Source organism: Typopeltis vanoorti, chromosome 2, assembly GCF_054136105.1.
Source record: "Typopeltis vanoorti isolate ZY-2024b chromosome 2, IOZ_Tvanoo_1.0, whole genome shotgun sequence".
NCBI lineage: Eukaryota > Metazoa > Arthropoda > Arachnida > Uropygi > Thelyphonidae > Typopeltis > Typopeltis vanoorti.
The window spans coordinates 132,177,943-132,201,426 of NC_143550.1; the positions used below are offsets into that span (position 1 = coordinate 132,177,943).

Consider the following 23,484-nt stretch of genomic DNA (forward strand, 5'->3'; position numbering starts at 1 on the left):
TCTAAATGACCACAACACTCAGTAGGGTAGATGTTGGTACATGCATGTACCAACATCAGTCAGGGTTGTGCAATGTATGCTTGAGAACAATAATCTGACTTTCTTAGCAACTTCACAAATTTGCATAAAAATATTCAGATATACTCATTATAGACCAAAAAATTATTTTCCCAAGTTTTTACTCTCGTTTTTTTATTTTTTTTTTAATTTTAAGAATTTAAATGAAAATATCATATGGTTCTTCTAGTTCATTTATTTTGTGTTTTTGGGCATGGCTTATGACATGCCCAAAAACACAAAAGATTTAGATTTTTATTTGTGAGCAGATGTTGTCCATCTTCAATTTAAAAAGTCTATCTTTATATGGACTTTTTGAATTGAAGGTGAGTTAGCCGATCTCATATGGAGGTAGCAAGGTTTTTCTCCTGGAAACTCTGGTTTTTCATCCCGCATACAGACATATCAGCCCCTCAGAACACATGCAATTTACTGACAAAAAATACTAGCTGTGGTGGTGGTTGTGGGCAGTAAATGGTATTGATGTAGGTGATTGGTAGTAAAAGTTCTGTGTAGTAGTGGAGACGGAGAGTTTGTACAGTGAGTGTCCTCCTGCGATGATCTTTGGACTCCTTAGAGGTGTCACAAATAATAATAATAATGTGTGACTGGGACATGAGAGTGAAGCTATTTGGTATTTCTCTTGTTGTCTAAAGAGAGAGAGTTAGTGGTTATAGTTTGATTTGCTTAATTTGTATATTCATGATATAGGGCTGGGTTTCCCAAACTGTGTTCCGTGAAAAATTATCAAAATTAATATGAGCCTGGAATGGGTTTAAATGCTGCAACAAGTTCAAACATGTTTGAAAATCAGGCTCTCCTCATTTTGCATGTGGATTGTGCTATTAAGGCCAGTGTGCGCTGACTGACAGCCGCCCTCAGTCGTCGACGCCTACGAGTACGTGTGAAGTATGGAGGTATCTACTCTAGGAAATGTGTGGTCACAAGCAAGGTTAATGCAATGTGATGTGGCCCGGCATGCCTGTAGTGTGTGCTGTTGCATTTTTGCGTTGCGATACAGCATGCTGTGGTGATAGTGTATGCTTAGTTTTACGTTGAATACGAGACTGATGATACTCAACTCTAAGGTGTTCTGTCATAGGAAAAAATTTGGGAAACGCTGATGTAGGGATTGATTTACAGGGCTAGGATATTTTGGATCTAGGGAGGGGGATATTTTGCTTCTGTTTCCCACAGAATCAAAACAGGGAAAGAGAATAGTTGCTAAAGATGATGGATATCCTGCATTATGATATAAATAAATTGGCATTGTGGGTGAAGGCTGGCTATCAATTTAATGAATTGAAAATATAAGGTGATGCATTTTGGGATGAATGTATGTCATACTTTGTATTATGTTAACTATTATTTTTCAGGAAATGATGTATCATCATCAGCCATTTTCTGTCTACTGCTGGACGAAGGCCTCCCTCAAAGTCCTCTATTCATTCCAATCATGAGCCTTTCAATGCCACTGAGTTCCTGCCATCTCTTTAATCACATCTTGCCACCATCTCTTTGGTGTTCCTATAGCTCTCTTTTCGTCTCTAGGATACCATTCCTGATATCAACTTCGTCCATTTTTCACTTCTTGTAATATTACCTATCTATTGCCATTTGGATCTTTTAATGGCTATTATAAAATCTCTCACCTTAGTCAGGGGGTCTGGCCCAAGTATTGCAATTTCTGTCTGGAATGGTAATCCTTGAATAATTATCTTTCTATTTTCCTCTGAGTAATCTCCAACTTGTATATGTAATTTCTTATATAAAAAAAAGAGTTAGACAGGGAGATACCATTTCACCTAAATTATTTATTTCCATATGTCATGGAAGTAAAACATGGAGGCTATCCAATCAAGTTGAATTCTATGTATAATTCTTTATAGTCACCCCTCTACTGTGATCTTTTGTCCTAGGTATACGTAGGAGGTTATTATATCAATTTCCTGGTGTTCCATTTGTACTGGCTTTTTGGTGATGTATTTAGTATACATTATTTTTGCTTTGTCTTTGTTTAATCCTTTCTTTTTACTTTCTGCATTCAATTCATTGATCATTAGTTATGTTATAGTTCTTCTTCAGAATTTTCTAAAAGAAAAATGTCATCATCAAATCATAAGTAATTTAGATTTATTCTTTTTTCATGGTGATTTTTAAAAGCCTAGATTTGCAATCTAGGTTTTTAAAAATTTCTTCTAGGTTGCTGTAAATAATGTAGGTGAAATGGCATCTCCCTGTCTAACTCCCTTTTTTTTATATAAGAAATTACATATACTAAATATTAATTATAATAACTTTAATACTTTCCTATATTTCGGCAATGTTGCATTGCCATCATCAGGATCACAAAACAATGATATAGCATGAAGGCACAAACACTGGGCAAATAAGGCTGAAGAAAGGCAACCAACAGGCCTAGAGTTCTAAATGGCACCTTCTAGTGGGCTAAATTGCGTGATCTTGGCCGTTGGGCTGAAGATCTGAGTACTTCCCCATATTTGGAGCAGTTCCATACATCCAAATTTGTTGAGATTTGGAAAGTTTCAGAGTTGAGGTAGATTCAAGGAATAGCCTCTCATATCTGTATTTGCTGAGGTGGTCTTCTTCCATGTATCCTGTGGCGGGTATCCAGAGCAAGTCCAGAGTGGCTGTAATGGTGGAACCAGATGTAGTTTTTGTTTTAAGCAATTCTTATATAGGTTGTCCTGCCCAGTGGCACACCTAGAGGGGGGGAAAGGGGCCTGGGCACCCCCCAAAGAAAAGGAAAAAACACTAGAAAATTTTCCAAAAATCTTTTCCTAATTAAAATTCATTTTTTTATTTATGTTGTGTCGTGTCTTCTATTTCTATACTACTTATGAATTAGCGATCACTGCAGATGCTCAGTCATAGGTCGTATGTGATGCGTAGTGTGTATTCGCAAATCGTCCACTCAACTCCCCCCCCCCCCCCCCAAGGTTAAATCCTGAGCGTCCGGCCCCCTCCAAGATTAAATCCTGAGTGTGCCACTGGTCCTGCCTGTTCGGCCATAGTAGTAATTTGCAACTGCAAGGGACCTGGTAGGTCTGGAGAGCATGGCTGGTCTTTGTGGAGCAGATAAGGGATTCCAATTTTTTATGTGGTTTGTAAGTGGTTGTAAGGTTGCATTTCCTTAGGATGTGCTGTAGATATATGGAATGGTGATGGATTTTTTTTTTGTAATCTCCGCTCTGAAGGATTACAGGGTTTTAATAATTTTTGGATTTTGTAGAGGTGTAATTGTTGGTTAAGAAAGTGTTGAGAATACAGCAATCTCTCTATTAATGCACCTAATGTGTTCTTTAAAACAGGCACATTAATCGAAATGCACTAATCGAATATAATAACTTATGGGAAAAAGTATCATTCGTTCCTCAAATTTATTTTTTGGCCGTTAATTTTTTTTTAAAAGAATTAGGGTATATCTCAGGGCCTAGTTAAAGGAAAACCATGAAGCTGAAAGACAATAAAACATATTCAGAATATAAATTTATTATTCTACTTAACAAAGAATTAAGCTAACATAGTTTGGCAGACATTCTGTTTCTTTTTTTCATACAACTCACAGTATGGCCCTATTGCCTCTTCTGCAGATTTTCTGCTTCTCTCTTCATCAGGGTCAGCCTCTAAGCATTGCTGCTTAAAAACTTTGATTGTACAAAAAGTATTTTCAAATTGTTTCTGTGAAATCTCCTAGGGCTTGTCAGTGATTAAATTTTCTTCATATTCTTCAGAATCTTCCTGCTGTGCATCTAAATTTAGCAGGTCGGAATCACTCAATTTCTCAGAATGAGATTTATTTAACCTAGATTCATTTGAAAAGCTTCTAAAATCATTTGCACAATGTGGAAGAATGTGCTTCCAAATGGCTCACATATTGCTAGCAGTAATTTCATTTGACTTTGTGACTTTATAACCAGGCTGAGATTTCTCTGATTTGGTCAGAAAAGTCCTGGAATGCATTCGTTTCCGAAAAAGGCCAGTTTCATCGACATTAAATACTTTTGTTGGTCACAATAGCCCCCCTTCCAGAATTTTCTTCAAAATTTCTGGATAATTTGCAGCTACCTCCTTATCTGCACTTGCAGCTTCACCTGTGAATAGGACATTATATAGGCCAGTTCTCTTTTTGAAACTATGCTCAAACTACCCAGCACTAGTGTGGAATTCTTTTTCTTTTCCATCATTGATAGCCCTTTCTTTCAAGGTTCCAAAGAGACTTAATGCTTTTGATTTAATAAGGTCAGTGCTTAGCGTGATATGTTTTTGGTTACAATCTTCGATCCATGTAGAAAGAAGTCTCTCTAATTCAATAATTATAATACTTTGATTTCGAATACATGCATGATGAACTTGAAGCAGCCTTACCTTTCTCTTTATATTCAGCAGCTTTGCTGAAAATTGCTCATATAGTTGATTTACCCATTTTTATGTTCTTGTCTTATCTTTCCTCTGGACTCTTTCCTTGTTCATTGTTCTTTATTATTTCAAGTTTTTCTTCCAGTGACGTTACTTTTCGAATCATTTTCACACTTCCACTGTTTTGTTCACTAATTCTTTTACTCATGATGAAAGGTTGGAAAAATACTTAAAAATAAAAAGAACTAAGGAAAACAATTGCAAAGAGGCATAAGATATGATCATCAAAATGCTATGTAATTAGCAGACAACAGATTTTGGCAATAAATTTAGAACATAGTGTACATGGAAATAGTGTAGTATGCCATTAAAAAATAACTTTGTGAAATGTTTTATATCAGTAATAACTAAATTATTTCATACTGGTGAGTGATTTTTTTAAAATAGTTAGCCATAAAAAAATGTATAGATAGAAAATTTTTAAAAGGTATAACATTTATTTTTAAGATGTATATAGGTACACTAATCAAATTTTAGAAACACACTAATTGAATTTGGGTTTATTTATGCACCTCCGATTAGTGCGTCATTTTATTAGAAATAAAATGACGCACTAATCGGAGGTGCATTAATCGAGGGATTGCTGTATGGCCAAATTCAGTGATTAGAGTGCTGCAATATATTTCGAGAAGTTTTTATAAATCCCATATTGTTTGGGGGGGGGGGGTTACTGCTGCTGAATTTATCTACAGCATATGCGAGCTTTCTGTAAACGGAGAATACCAGGGATCCATCAGGCTGGCATGTAATCAGAATGTTTAGGAATGGACAATTGTTGTTGTTTTCCTTTTCTAAGATAAACTGGATTCTGGGATGTTGGTTGTTTAGATGTTTCAAGAAAATGTTGAGCATATTCAGGCCATGTAGCCAAATGGAGAACACCGTGTATGTTGCAAAGCCATTAGAGTACCATAGCTGATATGCTGGAAGAAAGCTACTCTCTTGCACCACAGCAAATACAAATATGAGAGGCTATTTCTCGAATCTGCTTCAGCTATCAAAAACTTTCCAAACCTCCAACAAATTTTGGTGCATGAAATCGCTCCAAATTTGGGGAAGCGCTCATCCTCAGATCTTCATCCCAATGACCAAGACCACCTAATTTAGTCCACTTCAGCCTCATTTTTGCAGTGTTAATGTCTGCATGCACATATCATTGGATTGTGATCTCTGATGATAGCATTGTAATGTTGCCAAAATATATTAAAGTATTAATTAAGGTTATTATAATTAATATTTAGTATACATTGTTATTTCCTAAAAAATAATAGTTATGAATAGCCAATGTATAAGCTTGTCTGTTAGAATCATATTGATGGTACTGGAATGCAGAAAATTGATGATTCTAGGGATTTGTGGGTAATTTGTGGGTGGACAGCGAGTCGAAGTTCAGAGCCATATTACAAAAGTTGATAAAATAGTTCAAAGGATTACTTGAATGTTGAAGAAACACATTGACAAGTAAATATAGTGAGATTACTATCTCTCTCTCTATAAAGCTATAATTCAACTGCATCTCGATTACTGTGCACAGATTTAGTCCCCTGAGTTTCTCAGGAATCAGGTGGTAGTGGTGAAGAGGATCCAAAGTGCATGAGCAAGAGCGTTGCAGAGTTTAGTTGACAGGTGGAAGAGAGGAGACATCATAGAAACTCAAGTTATTAAAGGGATTCTATAAAGTAAGGTTGGCACAATTAAAAGTTTTTCAATAGATGATGATTGGGGGGGGGGGGGGAGAGACAGAGAAAGCTTTAGAGCAGTGTTTCTCAACTTGTGGTCTGCGAAGATGGGACAGGTGGTCTGCAGGCAGACTTAAATTAATTAAATAAATATATATTTTTTAATTATCCAAACAAAACAAATTAAAATTGAATAAATAAATAAAAATTATCGAAATCAAATGGAAACTTAAAAAACCAACAAATAGCGTCAGAATGTTCGAAGGCAGAAGCAATAAAACTATATTGTTGTTCACTTCACCCCCTCTTTTATTATTTGTCATTCTGCTGCTAAATTTGAAGCAGCAGAATGAAGAATAATAAAAGAAGTATGAAGTGAACAACAGTATAGTTTTATTGCTTCCACCTTCCCTTGCTGTTTTATCAGATTTGAAATGAACATGTGTTATCCACATTTCAACCAATTGCTTGTTGTTTATTGATTTTTATTATTGAAGGTTTCCCTCCTTCAACCAAGGCTCAGTATATCTTCAGAAGTGCTAAGTGATACTTGGACAAAGTGTGTCGTGAGTTAACCCCAGTATATATTTTTCTGAAACATTTTTTAATAATGGAAAAGTAGCTTAGAACTAGGACTTTTGAAGAGAAGAGCAAATGAAGCAGATGATGCGAACCCTAGTTGTGATACGTATGTTGTAACGGCGAGTAAATCTGATACTATTAAAGTAGAAGAAACAAGCAGTTCAAAGAAAAAATACAGTAGGAAATACAACAGTTCATATTTGGAATTCGGGTTTACTTGGTGTGGAGATGAGAGTGAAACTCTGACATTTAGAAACTAAACATGATGTGAAAATAAGCAATTGAATTTTTTCAGCAATGCTTAGACATTAAATCATGGAAAGATATAGTTTTGGCCATGGGTTCCATTAATAGCAAGGCACTGGAAGCATCGTATCTCTTAAGTTTTTGTATAGCAAAAATAGGGAAACCTCATTCTATCGGGGAAAATTTGTTACTTCCAGCTATAAAAGATATGGTAAAAACTATGTCTGGCAACAGGTTACTAAAAGATGTTTATTTGATTCCTCTTTCAAATGACACTGTCAGTTGCAAAATTAATGATATGGCAGGTGACATAGAATCTCAGTTAATCAAAAGAGTTAAGAAGAGCCCTTGTTATGCGTTACAAATAGACGAGCCTACTGATGTTACAAATGATGCGCAGTTAATATGCGACGTAAGATATGCGCATGATAACGACATTCATGATGATATTCTGATTTGTAGAACTTTGCCATCCTGAACAACTGGAGAAGAAATTTTTCATGCCTTTACAGGCAGGCATAGTGGGGTTATTTCTATGGTCAAGGAAGTCGCTCTGGATGTGAATTGGGTACATTGTTTCATACATAGGGAAGCATTAGCCTCTGAAGGAATGCCACCAGAATTTAAAACTGTGCTATACAATGCTGTAAAGCTAGTTAATTTTATTAAAGCTCAACCGTTAAGTAATTATTTTCAGTACTCTGCGATGAAATGGGCAGTGAATATATACAACTTTTGCTTCATTCTAAAATTCGCTGACTTTCCAGGGGCAAAGTACCAACAAGGTTATTTCAATTAAGGCACGAAGTTTTATTGTTTGTATTTATTAAATGAACGTAATTCTGATTTTGCATCACTCCTTGTTGACGAAGCATGGTTATCAACACTATCCTATCTTTCACACATTTTTTCGCAATTAAATAAACTAAATCTCTCACTTCAGGGAAATTCATTAACTGTTCTTGATATCTACGATAGAATAAAGGCATTCGAGAAAAAAACTGGTTTTATGGATTAATTATGTAAAAGACAGACAGTTTGCACCTTTTCAAAAATTGGAATCCTTTTTAGTTGAAAATGATATTTTTGTTGATTCTGAGTTTCTGGAAAAGGGTTTGTGACCACCTCAAAACTCTGAAATGGAATTTTGAAACATATTTTTTTTCAAATAACTTTTATAAGAAATTTCTGTGGGTTCACGATCCATTTCAGGCTTGCAATCACGAGAATGACCTTTCATTATCAAAAAAAGAACAGCTAATTGAGCTTTCAATTGACGGTGGGCTTAAAATGCAATTCCATGATCTTTGTTCGACTCGAATTTGGATCTCGCCTTCAGTGAGAAGTGAATTTCCTGAATTATCTGAAGAAGCACTGAAAATCATCATGCAGTTTTCTACAACCTATCTTTGTGAGAAAGGATTTTCATCGCTCCTTCAAATAAAAGCAAAATACAGAAATCGTCTTTGTGTGTGCATGTGTGTGCATGTGTGTGTGTGTGCCAATCTTCGACTGAAGTTGACCAGTATTGAGCCAGATATCCAGCAACACTGCAAGGCCGAGAAGCTCATCCATCTCATTAAAAGTAAATAGTAACATAATTATATTATATTATTTATTTGTTTAATAAAAATTATAACTTTGTTCAATGATGATATACTTTTAATCGTTTACTTCCAGTTTAATTATGTTTCCACGTGCATTCAGAACATGCTTTTAGATTTATTATGTTATAAATGGCACAGTTTTTCCGAAATGTTGGTAATTCCTACATAAGGTTTTAAAAAAATTACAAAAAAGTCAAAACGACGTATAGGGAAATAAATTAAAAATAATATGTTTATTTTTGAAGTAAAACTTGAATTCCAACATTCTAAAATGTTATTTTTCTTGCTTTTCTGATCGCAAAATTGTTGATAACATTGTTGAAGTCTATTTCATCACTCAGTTGCTGTTTTATAGACAGTATGGCAAGATTTCTTAAACGCCAAAAAAGTGCTGCCTGGGGCTGATCGCCCCCTATCTGTAACTTAGTGGTTCGTAGAATTGTTTTAGACATTTTACTGGTCCTTGGACTTAGAAAGGTTGAGAAACGCTGTGTTAGAGTGTAGTTAGTCAGAGATAGTTGTGAGCTCCTGACAGTGAATGAATTTATCAATAATGGTTAATGTGGATCTCCCACAATTAGTCTTTTGAGTCCATGTAGATATCCTTAATAATAATAATCATTATTATTATGACACCTCCAAGGATTCATTGCAAGAGGACACTTCACTCCACTAAACACATTTAACCATTAATGCCATCTAATTGTCTGTAAATTGCATTTGTTCTGATTCCCAGTTTGTCTATAAGCGGAATAAAAAATAAACTGAGTTTCTGAGAGAGAAAAAAAAAGTCTGCTAACAAGATCAGTTAACTTACCATCAATTGAAAAAGTCTATATAATGATTCTTCTCATCATGACAAGAATTGAACTCATGCCTTTCCATTCAAAGGGCGCAACATATCATCATTCTTCCAGTTGTAATACAGAGGCACGTAATGATAAAAATAATAGTTGAAAACGTACGTTTCTGTGGGAAGCTTTCTTTATTGAGACCACATTATGATTTAAATAAAGAGTTTAATAAAGGAAATAAGCAGCTAAAACCCGACAAGTTTTCATGTAAGTCATCAGACTTACATCATCAGGGGTAATAGTACAAAAAAAAAAAAAAATTCCTATTTTTTTTTTTAATTAATAAATTCCAATTCCTATTAGAAGATTTCAATACCTATTTATCCTTAGAACAGGATCCCATGTGGCACACACATAATAAAACCAATGACGTGATCAAAAAGTTACCTAAATTAGCCAGAGGAATTTTTAAAAAAATCTTTATCATCAAAACATCATTAGTCCCAAAAATTTACGGCACATCAAAAATACACAAAAAAGGATATTCCGTTATGGCCAATTATATATTGGAGAGATTCCACAACCTCAAATTTAGCAAAATATCTGTCAAACCTTGATATCACCACACATAGGAAAAACAGAAAATCATTTGTAAAAAATAGTTTACATTTTATTGAAAAGGTAAATTATATAAATATAGAACCTTCAGATATCTTAGCAAGTTTAGATGTGTTCAGTCTCTTCAACAGTATATCCAGGAATAACACAGTGGATGCATTGTAAACCTTTTCCCACCAGACACAGTAAGACTATTTAAACATTGTATGGAAAATGCTTTTTTCATATTTTGAGACAAATATTGGGAACAAAAAGGACTTGCCATGGGTTCCCTCCCCTTCTCCAGCCTTAGCCAACCTGTTTATGGAAAATTTCGAAACTAATGCATTAAAAAACTGTCAGAAGATGCCAAAAATTTGGTTACATTACATTGATGATATTTTTGTTATTTGGTCAGTGGCGAGTTAATTAATTTCAAAGATTATCTGAACAACTTACATCTCAATATAAAATTCAATCTTGAACTAGAACAGCACAAAATATTACTAATCCTTGATATCCTTATCAAAGTAAATGACATATATAGAAACCTACCACAATAGGAAGATTTTTAAATCCCACCACCATTCATTATAACAAGCACGTCATTGAAAAGTAATAAAGAAACTGCACTACCCGAGACAGAACCTCACTTTTAATGGATATAAACCCAACATGATCAGCAAAATTCTTAATACAAATACACCTCCTTCAGCTCCCTTAATTAAACAAGATTTTAAGAATGCAATCACATTACCTTACATCGAGAATGTTACAGACAAGTGACTATTTTGCTCTGTTAGTTCAACATCAAAGTGGTTTTTTTACCTTGGCAAAAAATCTCAAGATTCTTACACCTACCAGTAATCTCTACATCACTCCATGAAAAAAAACAGGCATTTATGAGATCCATTGCTCCTGTAGTATTTGTTTTGTAGGCTAGACAGGAAGGTTGGGAGAGATCTCCATGTTTGAACATATGAAAAATGTCAAAAAAAGAAGACAGTATAAATCAGGCTTTGCATTCCACACAACTACCACAGGCCATCAAGTAGTTTGGCAACAAACAATAATCCTATATTTTGATCATAATTGCTTTCCAAGAAAGTTTAAAGAAGCCTTACAAATGCTTAGGATCCCCACACAATGTAATAAAAATCAAAGCTTAATCTTTAAACTAAGTATGGTCTGCGTTCATTAAAAATCTAACTCTAAAAATATAGGATATGACACGTGTGATGCCACAGAACATGATAGCAGCAACTAGCTGTGTTCCAACATGCATACAGTAATGAATTTAATTTTTTTATTCTGGTTTCTCATTTGTATGTAACAATTGTGAAGTTATTTGCTGTTATTACTGCAAACTGCATTTGCCATAACATCTAATATGTGTAATTAATTGTGTATAGTCTTTTTTTAATTCTCGTTGTTGTGCAGATATTTTTGTATAGTACCCCTGATGATGCAAGTCTGATGACTTATGAAACTTGTGAAACTTTTTAATTACTTATTTCTTTTTATTAAACTTACATCATAGTGTGGTCTCAATACTGAAAGCTTCCTACAGAATAATAAGTTATTTTGGTTATTATAGTTATGTAGTTTATGATTAATAAAAGTATAAAAACAGAACAAAACTTGCCTGAAAACTTTATTAAAATAGAATTCTTGCCTAAGTATCACAGGCATTGTCAGTACAAGCTAATTAAACAATAACTGACAATTCTAAAAAGTGCCACCTGAGTAGCTAATGTCTTCTTCTTATTGTGCTATCTTCTATCGAAGGTCAGCGACTATCTTGGCGAACAAACTGCGCTCTTGTGCTAATCTGAGCAGTTGTGCACTGCTCTTTCCTGTCCACGTCTTGATGTTGTCAAACCATGATATTCTTTTTCTTCCTCTAGTTCCTTTGCCATCAATTCTTCCTACCAAAATAGTTTGTAGAAGTTGGTATTTGCTGTTTCTCATGATGTGTCCAAGATATGATGTTTTTCGTTTCTTGATTATTTGTACAAGATGTTTAGCTTTGTCAATGGATTTTAAGACATCTTCTTACAGTAGCTAATGTAAGATAACTAAAAAGATCAATAATTTTCTTACTTAATAAAATGTATATATATATATATATAATAGAAAAAACTAAAATACTAAAAGCCAAGAAAAGACGACAAAACTAATTATTGTATGAACTTCGGTTGCATAACATGAAAAGAGAAATACAAAAAATATTATTGTTGAATGATCCTAATGCTCTTTGCAGGAATATATTGTGCATCATGCGAAAATAATATTTGAGGCGATGGAGAACCACTCCCCTATAGATAAAACTTCACCACAAGGGGACATGTAAATACCAAATGCACGGAATTCGCATATCATGCAACGTGGCAGGTGCCAGGAGGACTTAAAAAGATGGACACTGGATTTTTTTCCCTTCATTCTGGTTGTTAATACTGTCACCAGTGAACCTTTTCACAACTTGCTTTGCTCATGAGATTTACTACTTAAACAATTGCAATGCTATTGCTGCACTCTGCAAATTGTCACTTGAACAAATGTTGACGAGGTCCACTATCTCCATGTGCTCTGCGATGAATGATTAGTTGTTTTGAAGAAACAGAATAGTTGAGAGTTAGATATAGCAGAGGTTGCAAACCAATCTGTTCACAACAAGTGAATGAAGTTGCTACTGCCATTGTGGAGCAGGCCATGAATAATAGCATTGGTTCCTCTGTGCATGTGCTGTATCAAGACACATGGATGTGCCTTACACAACTGTCTGGAAAATTCTATAGGAGCTTCTGCATTTCTACCCATTCAAGATAACTCTGACACAGTAGTCGTGCCTGCAGGACTTGGAAAGTCGACTGACATTCGCTTTACCATTCCTTGCTCGAGTGAAGTTGGACACTGCATGGACGTTGATGATTTTGTGGGGATATGAGGCTCACTTTCACCTGACTGGAGCTGTTTAGGTAGCCCATACCCACAGTTGCTGGGTACGGGCTACGTAAAAGTCGCATGAAATCCAACAAATTCCTTTGCATTTGAGAGTCCGTGTCTTACCAAAGTTACGGTCTAGTATGGGGTTACAGCTTTGTTCATCATTGGACCATTCTTCTTTCAGGACATTTGCTAGTCAAGTCCTGTGACCTGCTCAGTTACTGCTGAGAGGTATCGTGATATGATAAACAATTTTGTTGCCACAACAGTACCTGTGCATGAATTCAGTCATTTTTGTGTAGGATGCCCCCCCCCCTCCACACATCAGTTAATCTGTACAGAAAGTTCTTTGAGAACCTTTCACAGAACCCAGAGTGATCAGTGATCATCCATGCATTTTCACTACATGGCTGCCTGGTTTTTCTGATCTGACCCCCCCCCCTGTGACTTCCGGCTCTGGAGATTTCTCAGAGACAGGGTTTATTGGGTAACTGATATAACAGGGTTTACTGATAACTTGCCAGCAGTGAAAGATAGCATTATGCATCATGTGTGCAAAATCAGTCCCAACCAGCTGCATTTTGCCATTGGATTCACTGTGCAAAGGCTGCAGTTTGTGGTATACTGAGAAGGGCAGCACATTGAACAATACAGTCCTTGAATACATAATGAAAGTGAATAAAAATGTTATTTATGCTTGTCGCTTTTCTTCTTTTTACACACAGAAAAATTACTACATCTACATTTGGTATATTATGCAGTGCCACCTGGCAGTGAATTTTGAAACCACTTCTCTCTCTCTCTCTCTCTCTCTCTCAGATATCGCTTCTGCATGATGTATTTCTGCAAAGTTTCACAGCATGGATCACTGGGTGGTGCTCCACAAGGCCTTAAACAGGGATACTTTAATTTTGATGACGCTGCATATATCTTCCATCATTTCTGTGGATGACGATGAGGCCAAATGAACTCTTTCCACTTCTGTCTGTCCCTGGGGAGTCCGAACAGTTCTGTCCAGTTTAGTGTTGCTTGTTGTGATTTGGTTTTCAGGTCTTCTTTTATTTTGTCTATCCATCTAATTCTGGACCACCCTTTGGATCTTTTACCTTCCATCGTTATATAGGGCTTTAGTTGATAATCTTTCTGTTCCCATCACAGTCTTCTTTCTTGGATTTTGTCTATTGTTATTTCCAGCAGAGATACTCCAGTAATCTTCTTAGCCAACTTTCAATAGTTTAATAATTTTTTCTCTTCAGCTTTTTTGAGATTCCAGTATTCACTTCCACAGAGAAGTATTGGGAGGACCATTGTCTCATAGATTCTTACTTTTGTTACTTGTTTTTTGTCTCTTGACTTCCATATTTTATTTAGTCATCCAAAAGTTTGGGATTCTTGGCTAATTCATCTGTTTATATCTTTTGTAATTTCACCATTGTACTCAATTACTCCTCCGAGGTAGGTGAAGTTTTCTACCTGCTCTAGAATGTTACTATCAATTTCAATTTTTAGATTGGTATTTCTTTTTTCTATTTGCATAATTTTTGTTTTGTCTATATTTAGGTTTAATCCAAATTTCTTACATTCTTTATTTTATCAGAAATTTGTTGTAGATCTTCTTCTGTGCTTGCAAGTAATGCAATGTCGTCTGCAAATTTTAAATTTATTATATTTTTCCCATATATTTTGATTCCATAGTCTTCTTTGTTTAAGGTCTTACTGGTTGCTTCTTACAATGTAAGATTGAAGAATAGGTCCAGTAACAGATTGCATCTCTGTCTTACTCCACTCTTTGTGTGGAACCAGTTGATTAAGGCGTCCTCCATTTGTACTGCACTTTCAGATTTCTTGTATAGATTCTTTATTATTCTTATAGTTTTGTTGGGAATTCCAAATTCTTTCATAATTTCCCATAGTTCTCTTCTACAGATTGAATCAAATGCCTGACGAAAGTCTATGAAATTTATATAGCAACTTTGGTTGTACTCTAGCGTCTTTTCTATTAGCTGTCTTAAGTTAAATAATTGATTAATAATTGTGCTTCATCCTGGTCTGAAACCTGCTTGTTCTTCTCCTAATGCTAGTTCTATGTATGGCTTAATTTGTTTTTGGAGTACTTAAGTAAAAACCTCACTTGGAATACTGAGGAGGCTAATGCCTCTGTAATTATTGCATTCTGGTTTATCTCCTTTTTTGTATATAGGAGTTATAACTGATTTGGTCCAATCAGTAAGTATTGCTTCATTTTTGTAGATCCTTTCGAATAATGTTTTTAATTGTATGGTTCCAGAAGTTGTTTCTTTCCTGCTTTTAAGAATTCTGCATGTATCTGATCAATACCTGGTGCTTTCCTAGTTTTAAGTTTATCTATGCTGTGTGCTATTGTTTCTTCTTCCATTTCAGTGACTGGAATAATAAAATCCTGAGAGCTGTTTTTATTATATGTCTCTAAAGTATTCTTCCCATCTGGCCATTCTTTTTGTTTTACTTTCAGTTAGTTGTCCCTCTTTGTTTTTGATCATTATTATTTTTTGTTGTCCATCTTACTAATTTGATCTATTTGTTTATATAATCCATGGAGGTTGTTTGCTTTTGATAGCTTCTCTACCATTTTGCATTTTTCTTCTAACCAGTTATTCTTGTCTCTTTTAACTAGTTTTCTAATTTCTCTGGTTAATCTATTATATTCATTTCTGTTATAGTTCTGTTTTAATTTCATGCTTTTCCTTTGGTCACTTAACGTTTGTACCTCATTCAAAATCCAATCCTTTTTACTTTCTCTTTCTGTGTAACCTATTGTATTTTCTGCTGATTTTAATATTATTTCCTTTAATTTGCACCAGTGTTCTTTGATGCTTATATTCTGTTTTGGTAGTTCCTTTAGGAACTACCAAAATCCAATTCTAATTGATATTTTCTTAGAATATTATTGTCTTGTAGTTTATTTACATTCAGTCTCCTTTTGACTCTAAAAGTCCTTCCAGATTTTTACTTTATTCTTAGGTTTGCTAGTACTAGTTTATGGTCTGTTTCACAGTCTGCAGCAAAGGATCTGCAATTTAGGATCTTTGGTTTACAATAATATAGTCGATCATATTCCTGGTTTGTCTGTCTGGTGATATCCATGTCCATATTCTTTGGAGTTTTTGTTGTTTAAAGAGAGTGTTGGTTATTGTTAGTCTATTATTTGAACAGAAGTTTAGCAGTATTTCACCACGTTCATTGCTTTCTCCATATCCATACTATCCGATTATTCTTGGCCAGGTATCCCAGTCTTTGCCTACTTTCGCATTTAAGTCCCCCATTACAATTAGGAGATCTTGACTTGATGTCTGATGTACTGCTTTTTGCCGATCTGTATAGAACTCCTCAATGTCTTCTGATGATGTTGAAGTTGGTGAGTATACTTGAATAATAGTCAGTGATCCAGTTGATGTTTTAAATCTTGCTTTAATTATCCTAGGTGAGATAGGATTGTAAGACATAGGGAGTTTTGAGCCTTTGATTTTAATATAGATGCTATTCCCTCTTGGCGTTTGTTGTCTTTCCTGCTCGAAGTTAAAATTTTGTACTGTTCATGGTGAAATTCTCCTTTACCAGTCCATTTGGTTTCGCAGAGTCCAATCACTTCCCATCTGTAATTGTCTAATTCATGCAGTTGTATTTCCAGTGCTCCTTCCTGGTGAAGGGTTCTTACCTTTCACGTTCCTATGCTTATGTTTTTCCTGTCTACTAGGTGATGTTTTGTTCCAATAACATATTTTTTTGCCTTCACTATCTTGGTTCTTCCCTAATAGTGATCTCGACCGTTGTTTGACCAGGCGACGGTTGAGCCGGCATGGATCTTTAGGTTGGTTAGAGTTCATTCAGTTTCAATGGTTAAGTTTCGTCAAGTGTCAACCACCATTCCTTGACCTGAATTCATCCACCCCTAATATGGAGTACAGACACTGTTTGCAGCCAATTCACGGAATACAGTTGCTGCTTGAGATTGCCATATCTGGCTACCCTCACCTAGCTTATCCTGTGGCTCAACACAGTTTACCAGGGTGTGGCCACCATCAGTTTACAGTAGCTTCTTGGAGTAAGTGAGAGTTGGGTGTCCAGTGAGAACCAATCCAGCCTAAACCATAATTATGTGCGACCGTCCAAGTGGAGGGGTACCATCTCTCCTCGACACCCCCTGCATATATATCATCATCAAATGCCTGTTATTCACTTTAGTTAAGGAATCCTGTAGACTTGTATGGATTTATTTAAGAGTATAACATATAGTAAAGAGCTGATATTAACATCTCCAATTTTGATATCAGGTTTACTGCCACTTTCTTTCATTGTGATCCATATAGATTGAAAACAAGAGAGGACATTCCTTGTGTCACACCTGATTTTGCATCAAACTATCGTCACGTATTTCCTTCAATACTAACTGTTGACTTACAACTTAAATGTAGACTATATTACACCATATAGTTGGGTTTTGAACTTTTCTGTTACCACTTTGTCAATATGCCTTTCCAGATTTACAGAACTTACAAATCTTTGTTATGTTCTCATGATTTCTCAAAGAAATCATATTTTCTTTTACTGTGTCTTTCCTCCATTTCTAAGCTTTTTTCAATAGCCTCCTGAACATTTTGCCACTTTCCTTCTATTTAGGTTCTATATTCTTACCAAAGTCGTCCCATGACTTTTGTTAGCTAATTTTTGCACATTGTTTCACTTTCTTACATTTTTTCTATGCACTCTCATAGCATATGCTGACTTAATTGCTAGGAATGGTCAGTATACTTTCTTCTTTTCCATTACTGCCTTTTTAACTTCTTGAATCCATTATGGAATTCAATTCTGATTTTTTTTTCCTTTCAAACAGCTTCACCACACATTTCCCTGGCTTGAATGATGCTCCTTCTGAGTCTCTGAATTTTGGTTACTGTTTTGAAACTCATTTTTTCTCCAGTAACATATGTATATTTGAGTCTACAGTTCACTTTTAAAATCTGTTTAAGTTTAATTCTTTTTAAAACTTTTTTATATGGAAAGAAACATATATAAAAAAGTTTTAAAAAGAATTAAACTCAAACAGATTTTAAAAGTGAACTGTAGGCTCAAATATACATATATTACTGGAGAAAAAATGAGTTTCAAAACAGTAACCAAAATTTGGAAACTCAGAAGGAGCATCATTCAAGCCAGGGAAACGTGTGGTGAAGCTGTTTGCAAGGGGGGAAAAAAATCAGAATTCCATAATGGATTCAAGAAGTTAAAAAGGCAGTAATGGAAAAGAAGAAAGTATACTTGACCATTCCTAGCAATTAAGACAGCATATGCTATGAGAGTGCATAGAAAAAATGTAAGAAAATGAAACAATGTGCAAAAATTAGCTAAAAAAAGTCATGGGAAGACTTTGGTAAGAATATAGAACTGTAATTTATCAGCATAAAGAGAACTATCAACAAAACATAACCAATGAGACATTCTTATTTCTTGGGATCTTCTTTACATGTGAATGTGTGCACATCTTGTCTTGATAAATCACAGACAATGACTTATCTGTAATTTGAACAGAAATTGAGCAGGTACTTACCATCATTACTTAACTTGTGTCGGAAAATTTTGAAAAAATTTTCCAAACACATTTCCATATAATTGGTATGCATTTCCTTCTTTGCTGTTAAGATCTCCAACAAGGACCAACATTTCCCTTTTTCTGTGTCAGCAGCCTTCTCTAATAACTAGAAAAATTCCCCCCACATCTTCCCTAGTTGATAATCACTTAAAATTCCCCCACATCTTTCCTGAAAGATCATAGTTGATAATTAGACCCTTTGTTCAATTCCGCACTTTGAATTGCTTGCTGTTCAAGAACAATTCTTATTTGACACACACACAAAAAAAATTATTCTACCATCATTATTTTTGGTTTAAGCCAATATAATACTATTCAGTCAGATAAACTGCAAATTGATTGCTATCTTATCCTGATTTGGTCAGTAATGAGGTACACTACAAGATGGTAAGGTGATGATACAATTATTATCATTACATGACACCTCCAGGGAGTCCAAAGACTCAGTGTGAGAGGGTACTCAACTCTACTTCGCTAAATACATTTACTGTCACCACTACAACTTACTTCTCCTACTACAATAATATTTTTAGCCTGCAAATTGCGTGTATTCTGAAGAAGCCAATTTTTCTATACATGGGATAAAGACCTGAGTTCTCATGAGAAGAAATCCTGCTACCTCCGTATGAGATCGGTAACTCACCTTCAGTTGAAAAAGCCCATATAAGGATTCCCCTTGTCACAATGAGAATCATACCCAGATCTTTTCCATTCGAAGGGCACAATGTTCTGCTGTTCTTCCAATTGACTACGGAGGCTAATTATATGCATGATATATTTTCATACATTACCTACCTTTGCAACGAGTTGCCCTAGTGTTGAACTACGTGCTTTAGCTTATTCTACAATCCACCGAAATTTTTATAGTTTACTATATTCGGCATGAAACTCTTTGATTCCGATCTTTGAGTTTCTTATTCAGCTTTGAAATAATGTGGGATTTAATATCCCCTTAATTTAAATCATGTTACATCGCCGAAGTGAAGCCTATTGGCTCTTCTATTTAAGTAATTTATGGATGCACCTTTTTGACAACTCGTATAGCAAAGTACATAAATTCTTTTTGTTATAACGTCAGTATTACCTGGTCTACCTACTCACTAATGAGACCTCAATAAAGGTTGAAACCGGTCTGGGTAGTGACCTTCCACCATAATGTATAACATCATACATCTCCTAAGAGATGTGTTTTACATTATGAGTAATACTAAAAATAGTGATTAAAACGTTACCCACCTTTGCAACGATTTGCCCTAGTGTGTTGAACTACGTGCTTTAGCTTATGCTACAATCTGCCGAAATTTTTATAGTTTACTATATTCGGCATGAAATTCTTTGATTCCGATCTTTGAGTTTCTTATTCGGCTTTGAAATACTCTGGGATTTAATATCCCCTTAATTTAAATAATTATTATTATATTATATTATATTATATTATATTATATTATATTATATTATATTAACGATAATAACAGAACAATATGTTATAAATTGAACATAATATTGTTTAATTTAACACATTTGGACTCATTACATTATTTCTGACATTTTGCTTACTATTAAAAATCACTATTATCACCATGTTGTGAAAAATTTTGTCTCATGCAGTCTTAAACAACTTAAGGCATGTTATCAGAATAATGGAATTTTTAAAATATAAAGCAGTACTATAAGAAAGTTTTTCACATCTGATTACTTAAATTTATATCTCCAGTTTTTAAAGTGCGATCTCGTGATCCAGACAATTGTGCCCAGCTAGTTGTACATGCTGTCCAGCTTTTTCCACAGTCCTCTATCAAAACTTTAGAATTTTACAAGGTATTTCGAATTGGACCTCAAGCAGAAACAGTTCTGGTATTTTCAGTTAAGGTGAGTCATTTTAAACTGTCAGTGTAACCAACAAAAATTGTTCATTTTTTTTGGACTTTTTTTTATTATTATTAATTATTACACTAGCATCTCTGTAGTGTAAAAATTGATCTTGCATGCTGCATTTCCTAATAATGCAAATAATGATGCCTTTATAATTATATGTTCTTGAATAAAGAATTAAGACTTCTGCTAATGCTTGAATCTACAATATTTTGAAGAATATTTTATTTTTTGATACTTAATTTCAAGGATGGTTGATTTTTTTTTTTTTTTTTTTAAACATGAATCCTGTCTGTGTGAGGATGTAGAACTATAGTTAATTAGTACTCTGTATGGGCTAGTGGGTTTTTTTAATTATTATTGTTATTTTTAATATTTTTTATATAATCAAGAAACTGTGCTCTGGTTGCCAAACATATAACTTTTATCATGCCCCTTTATGCCTTCAGTAAGCCAAGCAGTGCCTCATACCAGGCGATGAAAATTTTATCTCTTACATTCTATGCACTTGACAGGATTTGAACCTAAAACCTGTGTGGAAAGTAGGTATGCTACCCACTTGCCAATCGGGCTGGCATATATACCAGGTATAGTAAATATACCAGAAATGCCTTGACAATTGACTATTCAGTACTGGCTTTGTATTGTATTTTGCTAATGTATCATAAATACAATGAGCTTGTACATAATGAACTCATAGGGCTATAGGAATAATTTGTTATAGCAGGAAAACGTATGGCAAGTTTTTTCCTTTAATATTGCTGCTATGTGCTTTGGCCAGGGCTCTTTGTAGTTCATTATTGTGATTCCGTTCAAAATATTTTGATGTAATAGGAACGGTGACTGATTTTTAATGTCACAGTTCCTGTTGATAACTTGCTGAAAGAATGCTCCTAATCTGGTTTGGTTACACTCACACACAGGGGTGCTTAAGGATCAAAGCCAGATAACTGGCCTTTTAAGGAATTGTGGAGAGCTGACCAGAGTTTTTGACCTAATGTCCAATCCTCACCTTCTTGTGGTGCACCTTGTGAGGTATCTATCTGGATACTGAATGAATGAGGATGGGCTAGCAGTTTAGGATTTAGCCAACCAAATTGTATTCTTATTGTCTTAAACCATAATGCCAAAAATGATAAGACATAATAATTTCCTGCAGCTGGGGCTTCACCTGGTTAAACAACCCCCCCCCCTCTCTCCCACCTACACACACACACACACACACACACACATTGCTTTCAAGAGAGAACCAGGCAAACAGTGAAACGTCAGCTACTGGAGCAAATCCCAACTCACCATCAACAGAATTTAAGATTGGCACCATCAACATAAAAAGCATCAATGAGAAAGAAATGGGACTACCAAAAGAATTGGTTAAGTACCAGATTGACATAATAGGAGTCAATGGGGAAAAAAAGACAAAAACAGGTGAGATCTTTCTGAACAACAAATACAAGATGTTATATTCAGGAAATAACAATCAGGGAAAATAAGTCGTAGCTATAGTATTCAACAATAAATATGAACTATTTTTCTTTATTCTTCTTAAATGGCAGGCAGTATAAAGTACAGTTATATGGACAAACATCAGAATGGGGATAAACAAGATGGTGAGACTTATTCATGCATATGGTCCTATGTACACAGATTCCACTAAGGAAGAAGTTGAGGAATTTTTTGAGGCATTAGAGAAGGCAGCAGGCATGACAAAAAGAGAAAAGTTTTTCCTTACTGGAGATCTTAATAGCAGAAATGATTACCAGACATATAGAAATAGTCTGGTAAAATTTGAAAGGAAAAAAAAAAAAGAGAGAGAAAATATAATAATAATGGTAAGTACCTGCTGGATTTCTGTTCAGGACATGGACTACTCATTACTAACACTGTGTTTCAACATAAAACTGTGCACAAATTCACATGGAGAGAAGATGCAGAAAATAAGTCACATTGGCTATATTACTGTTGATAGTTTTCCCACTAGTTCAGGACATGAGAATACAGAGGATTTGAAATTTGAACTGATTGCCATTTAGTTTTGAGCAGGATAAATTGAATTTCATATTGAAAAGAAGAGTATGTAAGAAAGTTTTAAATTGAATCAAAGTTGAGCAGCTTTCTCATTGTCATCCACCTCTCATCAAAATAGTGATACAAAGGTGGTCCATTGTGTCTTTATTCCTTGTGTTAAAGGCATACACAGAATGCATAGCTAAACTACCTATATCCATTAGCCTACAAGTGTCATTCCATCATATCAATAAGATATCTTCTTTGCTTAGCTCAGCTAAAAATAAATGTCTGCCTTTAGGCAACCCCTGGAGTGCACCAAATTCCTTCCCAGCGTGGATCTAATAGATAGATCTGGCAGATCTATCTATTTTGCCCAAACAGATAGATCTGCAGCCATGCATCATAAGAAATATTTAGACTACTTTAAGTTCCATGAGTCATAGTGTTCAGACTTGCAGAGCACACTATCATTACCACCAGACACCAAGAAAATTAAGGTTTTCCATAAAAGTAATAATCTCTTACAATGAAAATTAACTATTATTTAGATATTGGTCAAAGTGTAGGTGCATAACTAATTTAATTGCCAACTAGTTTCGCCGGCTTGTGCTGTCGGCTTCTTCAGGATACAATCAGGAAAGCAAAGAAATGAAAATTACAAGCTATACCTTAACTGACAATTCTATTTCAATAACAAAATAGTAGTGCGTGTGAAACAATACATGTATCACAAATACATGATTTATTTGTTGAGATGCATTTTGTAGTTTGCACTGAAGTTCATTTCTTGTGTGTTTATTGGTCTAATTAAAGTCTTCCATATATCTGGTAGGATTAAACCCTGGTTCCTGTTGAGGTTATTTGTGGAACGAGCGACTGTAGCAGCTTCTTTGAAGATTCTGGAACAGTAGTTTTCTTCTATATATGGCATAAGACTTTTATTCCATTCAATATTATGGTTGGTTGTAGAGAAGTGGGAGGAAAGGTCAGAAATATCTTGTCTGTTGTTTCTAACATAGCTGATGTGT

At 34.8% G+C, this 23,484-nt stretch overlaps 1 protein-coding gene across 3 annotated transcripts in view; it reads left to right on the forward strand.

Annotated features, from left to right (window-relative positions):
* The window catches only part of TppII (Tripeptidyl-peptidase II), a 583,232-nt gene that overhangs the window by 389,032 nt on the left and 170,716 nt on the right, over positions 1-23,484 (forward strand). For all 3 annotated transcript variants that reach the window (XM_090408276.1, XM_090408286.1, XM_090408295.1), the window contains one exon: positions 20,289-20,443. In XM_090408276.1, the coding sequence (XP_090264402.1) occupies positions 20,289-20,443 (155 nt within the window). The remainder of the gene's footprint in view (positions 1-20,288; positions 20,444-23,484) is intronic.